Source organism: Prunus persica, chromosome G6 (assembly GCF_000346465.2).
Source record: "Prunus persica cultivar Lovell chromosome G6, Prunus_persica_NCBIv2, whole genome shotgun sequence".
Taxonomy (NCBI): Eukaryota; Viridiplantae; Streptophyta; class Magnoliopsida; order Rosales; family Rosaceae; genus Prunus; species Prunus persica.
The window spans coordinates 5,008,252-5,016,592 of record NC_034014.1 but is presented as its reverse complement, the minus strand read 5'-3'; the positions used below and the strand labels follow the sequence as shown (position 1 = coordinate 5,016,592).

The 8,341-nt window shown below is 39.4% G+C and overlaps 1 protein-coding gene across 1 annotated transcript; it reads left to right on the top strand.

The window, feature by feature from the left end:
* Positions 3,673 to 6,496, top strand: LOC18775211 (scarecrow-like protein 30). Its single transcript, XM_007207935.2, has one exon. It carries the CDS (start codon positions 4,172 to 4,174, stop codon positions 6,254 to 6,256), a length of 2,085 nt encoding a protein of 694 aa, XP_007207997.1. The 5' UTR covers positions 3,673 to 4,171; the 3' UTR covers positions 6,257 to 6,496.

Sequence of the window (8,341 nt, the reverse complement as noted above, 5' to 3'; positions counted from 1 at the left end):
GAAAGTACATTTTTTAAGGTTCACAAACAGTTTATTTTCTCTCAAAACGTCTAAAACTTGCCTCAAATGCACAAGATGCTCTTCTTTTGTGGTGCTGTAAATTAAAATGTCATCGAAATAAACCACGACAAAAGAGCCAATAAATGGTCGAAGAACCTGATTCATGAGTCTCATGAAGGTGCTAGGCGCATTTGACAATCCGAATGGCATCACCAACCATTCAAATAATCCGTCCTTGCTCTTGAACGCTGTTTTCCATTCGTCGCCAGGTCTGATGCGAATCTGGTGATAACCGCTTCGCAAATCTATCTTGGAAAACACCTTTGAGCCGCTAAGAACATCCAGCATATCCTCCAATCGTGGAATGGGAAACCTGTACTTCACTGTGATCTTGTTGATTGCTCGGCTGTCAACACACATTCGCCAAGTCTTGTCTTTCTTCGGAACCAACAAAACAGGAACTGCGCAGGGACTCAAACTCTCCCTGATAAATCCCTTCCGCAGTAATTCTTCAATCTGCTCTCTGAGGATGTCATTCTCCTTGGGGCTCATCCGATAATGGGGCAGATTCGGAAGGCTAGCTCCAGGCACCAAGTCAATTCGGTGTTGTATGTCCCGCATAGGTGGCAGCTCGTTTGGCAGATTTTCAGAAAACAATTCTTGAAATTGAGACAAAATCTGCTGCACATCTTGTGGAATGTCACCTCCTCCTCGGCCAAGTTTCAACAACCCCTTCAACACCAAGGGACAAAAACACTCTGCTTCCTTGACTGCCTCGTTCAACTCCTGCTCGTTGCTAATTAGGGTTAGGAAGCTAGAACTCCTCGTCTTGGCCTCAACAGAGGGTTTTGAGGGCTGTGTAGTTGCCATTGCAATTTTCCGGTTGTTCCAAGAGAACAGAATGACATTATCTCGTCCCTTGAAAGTCGCATCCACATCAAATTGCCAAGGACGCCCTAATAAAATATGGCATGCATCCATGTCAATAACATCACATAAGACATCATCTCTGTAATGCTTACCAATAGACAGCGGCACACGGCAAGTCTCAGCTACACGAACCGAAGGGCCTTTTTTAACCCAACCTAGTGAGTAAGGGCTGACATGTGGTTCCGTTGATAGCTGCAAATATTCCACCAATTTCTTTGACACGAAATTCTCGCAACTTCCATTGTCGACGATCACATCACAAACCTTGTTTTTGATTGAGCAGAGGGAACGAAAAATATTATGACGCTGCCCCTCCTCCTTTGGTGCCAAAAGAACTCTCTGCAAAACTAGGGTAATCTTCTCCATTCCTTCTTCAACTGCAAATTTAGCCCCTGCATAATCATTTTCCCCGACTTCATCGTTTTCTTCATCTTCATCGGCTTCTTCGATAAAGTTAGCCTGCTTCCGCTCTGGACAAACATTAGAACGATGCCCTGGTTTTTGGCAACGGTAACATATGTCCGTCATGGGCTTAGCATACGGATTCTGGGACTGGTTTCGGGGTTGCCCTCTGTTGTAATTCCGGCTGCTACCCTCGTTGAAGTTTTTGTTTTGGCCAACTGTTGTTGGTTTTGTCATCCCTCCAGAACTCTGCTGCTGTGCTTTCCCCTTATCTCCTGCGCCACTAGAAGCACCAGCAGTATAATCAGAGGCTTCCGTCGCATTCCTGCGGAAGTTGGGTTGGCGTTTCTCCTTCTCCAACAGTTCAGCCTTCAATGCCATGTTAATCGCCTCCTGCAAAGTCCATATATTCTGCATGCCAATTTTTTCCTGGATGGAAATTTTCAGCCCATTGTTGTACCTTGCGACCTTTTGATTGTCAGTTTCGGTCAAATGGTTTCGCTCTGCCAAACGCATGAACTCTTCGGTATACTCAGAAACCGAACGGGTGCCTTGCGCACAGCCTAGGTACATACGGTAGAGAATCTGCTCATAATCTGTGGGCAAGAATCGTTCCATCATAAGCGACTTCATCTTCCGCCATGTTCGAACCCTCTGTTTTCCTTGCCTCTGCCGTAAATTTTGCAATTGATCCCACCAAACAGCCGCTGTAGCTTTAAGGCGGAAAGCTACCATCTTCACCATCTTATGCTCAGGAACCTCCATAATATCGAAAAACCTCTCCACTTCTACAAGCCAATCCAAGAAGTCTTCAATCTTCAGATTTCCCCAAAAGTTAGGAATTTCTGCTTTAATCCGATAATCGCCAAAATTCTCGTAATTACGATTATGATGACGAGGATTATTAGCCGGCGGTGGTGGTTCTTCAAGTTCTTCTTCTGACTCGGACTCACTATCCGGATTAAGTTGCCTCCTATTGTCTCTTCTCTCGCCATCTCTTCTTTCGTTATCTCTGCCTTCTCTCCTATTGTTGCCACCAAGAGCTTGCAACAACAATTCTCGCATCTCCCCAAATTGGTTGGTTAGGTTGTCGATCCGTCGGTTTTGAGCGTCCAGATCTGCTCGGGTAATTGGGGTTGGGACATCAGCTTCTCGATCACCCATAATAAGATAAAGACAAGAATACCGAGACGGGAGAGACCCGCTCTGATACCACTTGACGCAGCACAAGCAACAAAGGTTTCAAGCGAAACCGTGAGTAACAATAAAACTGGATTCCACCAGAAAATTAAGAGAAGCTCTCTTGGAATATTATGATTAAAAGTTGAGTTCCAGATACATTAGACAAACCTGTCTAAATACACATTTCTCAACAACCCTCAACCCTTCAACTACTAGGGGAGTTATTACATAAAACTGAAAAAACAGGATTAATTTGGAGTCTTAATAACGTAACTCCTAAACTGTCCAAAACAGAATTTATTGGAAAATTAACTACCAAACTTTAACTGCAGTTTTGGAAGGCCAAACGACCTCAGAATGCCAAAATCCACCTTATGTCACGGCAAAGCCGTGAGTTACACTCGTGGCTTCGTTCCCTTTCCGAAAAGGTATTTTGCGTCCTAATCGGAGCTTGGACGACAAAACTGCATATTCCCGCTACGTCCTTTTTCTAGCTCAACCGCGATAAAATCTGCCATCTGTTCTACATCATCTTTTTATGTTTATTAATGAAATTCACTCGTTTCGTCAAGCTTGTTATATAAGTTTTGCCCGGTCGACTTTCGAATCCTGGAACCGCCACTGCTTGAAACAGTTAATCAAAATTCAAGCTATGAACTCAAAATAAAAGAGCTATGTAGTTAAGCTAGAAGATGCGTAACAACCTCAAATCTTTGAGAGCAATGAAGAATAAACGATTGAAGATGGTCAGCAAGGTTTTTTTTTTTTTTTTTTTTTTTGGTCTGAGGTCAGCAAGGTTGTGGAAGACTGCATTGTTCATACAGTGCCTCTCGCATGTAGTAGCACATAATTCCAACTTCATTTCTAATAAAAGATTTGTGTGTTGATCTCTCACCCACAAGGCCCTTTTCATATCTTTACACATTTGAACAAACAGAAAAGGACAAAACAAAACAGTGCAAAAGAAGACGGCTTTTTTGAATTTGATGTTTTACTTTTTATTTTTGATAAAAGAGATGATCGGAGTGCTAACTTTTATTCTTTTGTTACCTTAAAAATTAACTTTTTCAGATTTCACTGCTGCCAAAAATTTCAATAGATAGCTGTATATGGTGGGAACCCAAGAAATATTGGCTCTTTTGACATTCACACAGCAAGACACTGAATTTTAAAATTGCCTTCCTATATGGACTGCATTTTTCTTATAAGCTGACGACTGACTTTGTCTGTCTTATTAGTTAAGACTTTCTCAGAGGTTTCATTGCTTTTAAGGTCCCAGAAAAAAGAAACCAAGCATCTGTCTGATAATTTTAATGTCCCAGAAATATATCAGGTACTCTGCAATATTTCTTAGTTTCCTTCTTGAATGAGTTTCAGAGTTTATTCCATTACTGTCTGATCAATCTTATTCCTGTTCATAAGCTGTTTTCTGTTTTTTGTTGAATCTTGCACTCTCTCTGGCTATTTCTCCCTGTTCCATTGGCTCTAGTTTTATTTGGTGAGTGAATTATGACATAAGTTTCATACTTTGCTTTTTCTTTTCTTTTTTTCCAAAGCTTCTTGGTCATCAGCTTCAAAATTTCATATCACAGTTGAGTTTCTTGAAAAATAAAAATTGTGACCAAATCCTGCTAGTTAGGTTGTTTTTTCTGTTCTCATGGAAGAACTTAATTTCGGCCATGGCTCAAATTCAGTCTCTTCTGATCAAAACCTTGTAAATGGGCTCCAAGTAAATCATGAACCCACCAATAAACTTCTCCTTCCAGCCAACTTAGACCGTCCTAATGATTCAAGCACTTCTTCAGAGGGTGATACTGTTGACGGTACAGACTGCAATCTTCCTGTGCTCAAGTACATAAGTGATATTCTTCTAGAAGAAGACCTGGAGGGTAAGCCCTGCATGTTGGAGGACATTTTGGGCCTCCAAGCTGCTGAAAAATCTTTCTATGATGCCCTTAATCAGATGAATCCTCCTTTACCCAACCATCCCTCTTTCTCTGTGTACCAAAGCTTTGAGAACTCAGATAGTGGTTTTCAGAGCAGTAATGGCTCTATTTCTGGTTTTCAAAGCAGTAACGGCTCTATTGCTGCTAAGACAGGCAGCGTTTGGGATTTTTCAGAAACATCTCATGTCCAAACTTCTCCTGTTGAGTCTCTATCTGATATCACTTTGGTTTCAGATTCATTTTCTAACATGCAATGTCTTGGGAATTCTAGAGGTGTAGGGGAAGGAAATGAAATCATTGACCTTGAGGGGTACCAGTGTATGCCTCCAAGTCCTGACACACTGTACAGGAATTTGGCATCCGTGCCAGAGAATTATGGCTACAACTCAACAAATGGATCAAAAGGAAAGAAGAATCGTCAAAGGGAGGACGGTCATTACACAGAAGAAGGGAGAAGCAACAAGCAGTCAGCTGCTTTTGCTGACGATTCTGATCCCCAAGAAATGTTTGATAAAGTATTACAGGGTGTGAATCCTGAATCTGAGTCCTGTTTTCATGATGAATCTTTAAACGCTGAGGGAACTAGGAAGTTGCAGCACAACAAGCAGTCAAAAGGATCTAAGACAACATGTTCAAAGAAACCGAACAGCAACCGGCAAGTAGTAGACTTGTGCAAACTGCTAACTGAATGTGCACAAGCTGTGGGAAGCTATGACCAACAATCTGCAAGTGAACTTCTCAAGCAGATAAGACAGCATTCTTCCCCCTATGGTTCTGCAACCCAGAGATTAGCTCATTACTTTGCCGAAGGCCTAGAGGCACGCTTGGCTGGTGCGAGATCCCTATCATATCCACCTCTTCTATTTATGCACACATCAACTACCGAATTCTTAAAAGCGTATCAGGTGTATGTTTCTGCATGCCCTTTCAAGAAGATGTTTCACTTCTTTGCCAACAGAACAATTATGAAACAAACAGAGAAGGCAACGAGGCTTCACATTATTGATTTTGGTATTTCTTATGGTTTACAATGGGCCTGCCTTATCCAAAGTCTCTCAGAGAAAACTGGTGGACCTCCTAATCTTCGTATCACAGCAATTGAGCTTCCCCAACCAGGTTTTCGACCAGCCGAAAGAATTGAAGAGACAGGGCGCCGCTTAGCAAAATATTCTAAGAGGTATAGTGTTCCATTTGAGTACAATGTCATTGCTAAGAAATGGGAAACCATTCGACTGGAGGAACTTCAAATTGACAGAAATGAAGTGATCGTGGTTAACTGTATGCACCGGTTAAAGCAAATTCCTGATGAGACAGTAATGATGAATAATCCAAGAGACGCTGTCTTAAATTTGATTAAGAGAATTAATCCAGACCTTTTCATGCATGGGGTTGTCAATGGGACATACAATGCACCTGCCTTTGTCACACGGTTCAAACAGTTGCTCTTCCACTTCCATGCGCTCTTCGATATGTATGAGGCCACTGTCCCTCGCGACAATGAACACCGGTTGTGGTTCGAAAGAGCAATATTTGGCACGGACATAGTGAATGTCATAGCGTGTGAGGGACTGGAAAGAGTTGAAAGGCCTGAGACATACAAGCAGTGGCAGGCTAGGTATGTGAGGGCTGGGTTCAGGCAGCTCCCATTAGACCGGGAGCTCTTGAAGAAGATGAAGACTATGTTGAAGATGATGGGGTATCATAAGGATTTTGGAATTGAAAATGATGGTGAGTGGATGCTGCAGGGATGGAAAGGAAGGATTATCATAGCTCTTTCTGCTTTGAAGCCTGCATAGGAGTTTCACAATTTGATGCCTAACTGCAGGGTCATGTCCTAGGAGAATGTTTTTAAGAGCAAATAGCCACTTCACAATTTGTATTCTCTTTGATCTTCAATGTTTCCTGTACCCTTTTTTTTTTTTTTTTTCAATCTTAAATTTTCAATTTTTTGTCAATCTGCAATGGGAGCTTGATCTATGATATGTATCTTTTGAACCAAGCAATCAAAATGCAAGCAGATGAACTTGAAATCAAAAGAATGATACGCAGTAAAAGAAATTTTCAATTATATTTCACTGCAAATGAGGAACAAACCTAAATCTTGTGAGAGCAATGAAGAATAATGCAACCTAAAATTTAAGATTGTTATTCCATTGTTAAATTTGACGATGATGATGATGAATGTGTTATCCTGCCTCCAGCAATGACTTCATTTAACCTCAACTATATGAGGAATGGAATGCACTTGGTGCAATGTGCATTATAGTTCCATGAATAAATTTAGAAGTCACCTAAAACCAAGGTCTAAAATATCGATTATATCGGAAATATCGGTAGTTCAAAAATATGGAAATTTCGATGGAAATATCGGGATATTATCGATATCGATAAAAATTGAATAAAAACCACGGAAATTGTAAGAAAAACTTGGAAATTTTTATTGAAACTTTGGAGAATGTCTATTTAGTCAATTATCTATGAGTTTATTACAAAAAATTAGAAGGAAATGCATTGCATGATGGATTTAACTAATTTAAGTTGATTATACAACAAGCGAGCAAACACTATGAGTGTAAAAAATATGTAATAATTAATGAAAAAAGATTAAATACACCGTAATCATTCATATATAATGATTTACTATAATATTTTACACTTTATACATTGCATGGTAAGATACATGAATGACTTAGTACCATATAGAGTTCCTAGGTTCAAATTTTTCACTATCTTCATCATCTCTATGTGTAGAGTAAGTATATTGTGAAGAGTAGTCATCAAATGATAAATCACCAAAATAGTGTTGCATGTAATTGTTAACATACCACCCATATAAATATAAATATTTTAGCATATTATCACAAAAACATAAGTGATATGGTGTTTAAGGTGTTGGAGGAGTAAAATGGGAGGGGTTCATATCCCCTTTGTGAGCGAAATGTGAGCGAAATTATCGACATCGATATTTTCCGATATTATCGTCGATATTGTTGATATTTATACGATATGTACATGGATATGTTCCGAAATATCCGTGATTCAAAAAAATCGAAATATCCTCGATATTATCGATATTTCAGACTATGCCTAAAACCACTTCTTCCGCTGCTAGGCTTGTAACTTCATGATTCAACCCCTTTCTTTTTCTTTTTTTTTTCTTTTTTTTAAATAAAAAACGGTAACATGTTAGGTAATTGTACTCTAATGGACCCGTCACATATGATTGTCTTAAGAGGAAATATATAAAAAAGAAGATAAAAGATAAAACATTTCAAAGAAAAGACTCAAAGAAGATGGCTTAATGAGATTCATTTGTCACCTTTTTTCCCTTTTGAAGAGAAGACTTAAAAATGATGGCTTAATGAGATTCAGGTGAGTTCGAATGCATGGTTAAATGCTCGAGTAATGCTAAAGAAATCATATTTAAGTACCACATAATGTGACAAATGATGCATACGATCAAACATCAAATAAAATTAATTTATTAATTGACATGACATGTATACATTCTACGATACTTAAATATAATTTAATCACTTGAGTTACAAGACTGGAAATAATGTTATATATAATTTGTGGTTAGCTTAAAAAATTAACATGGTGAATCTTCACTTCTGCCAAAATTGGAATGGACCAACCACAGCCAGGAAAGAAAAATTAATCACGCGTGGATTTAGACATTTTGTTGGTTAGCCCATGTGCAGTTCATAATTACGTTTATGTCCTCTTCATTCCCATTCACTAAAGATGCTGATGTCCAAAACTGATTGGCCATCCTATATTTTGGATTGCAATTTTTACCAGAAGATGGCTGCTGACTTTTCCTGCTTTAAGAGTTAAGACCTTCCCAGAAGGCAGGTTCATGTACACAGCTGGTTTAA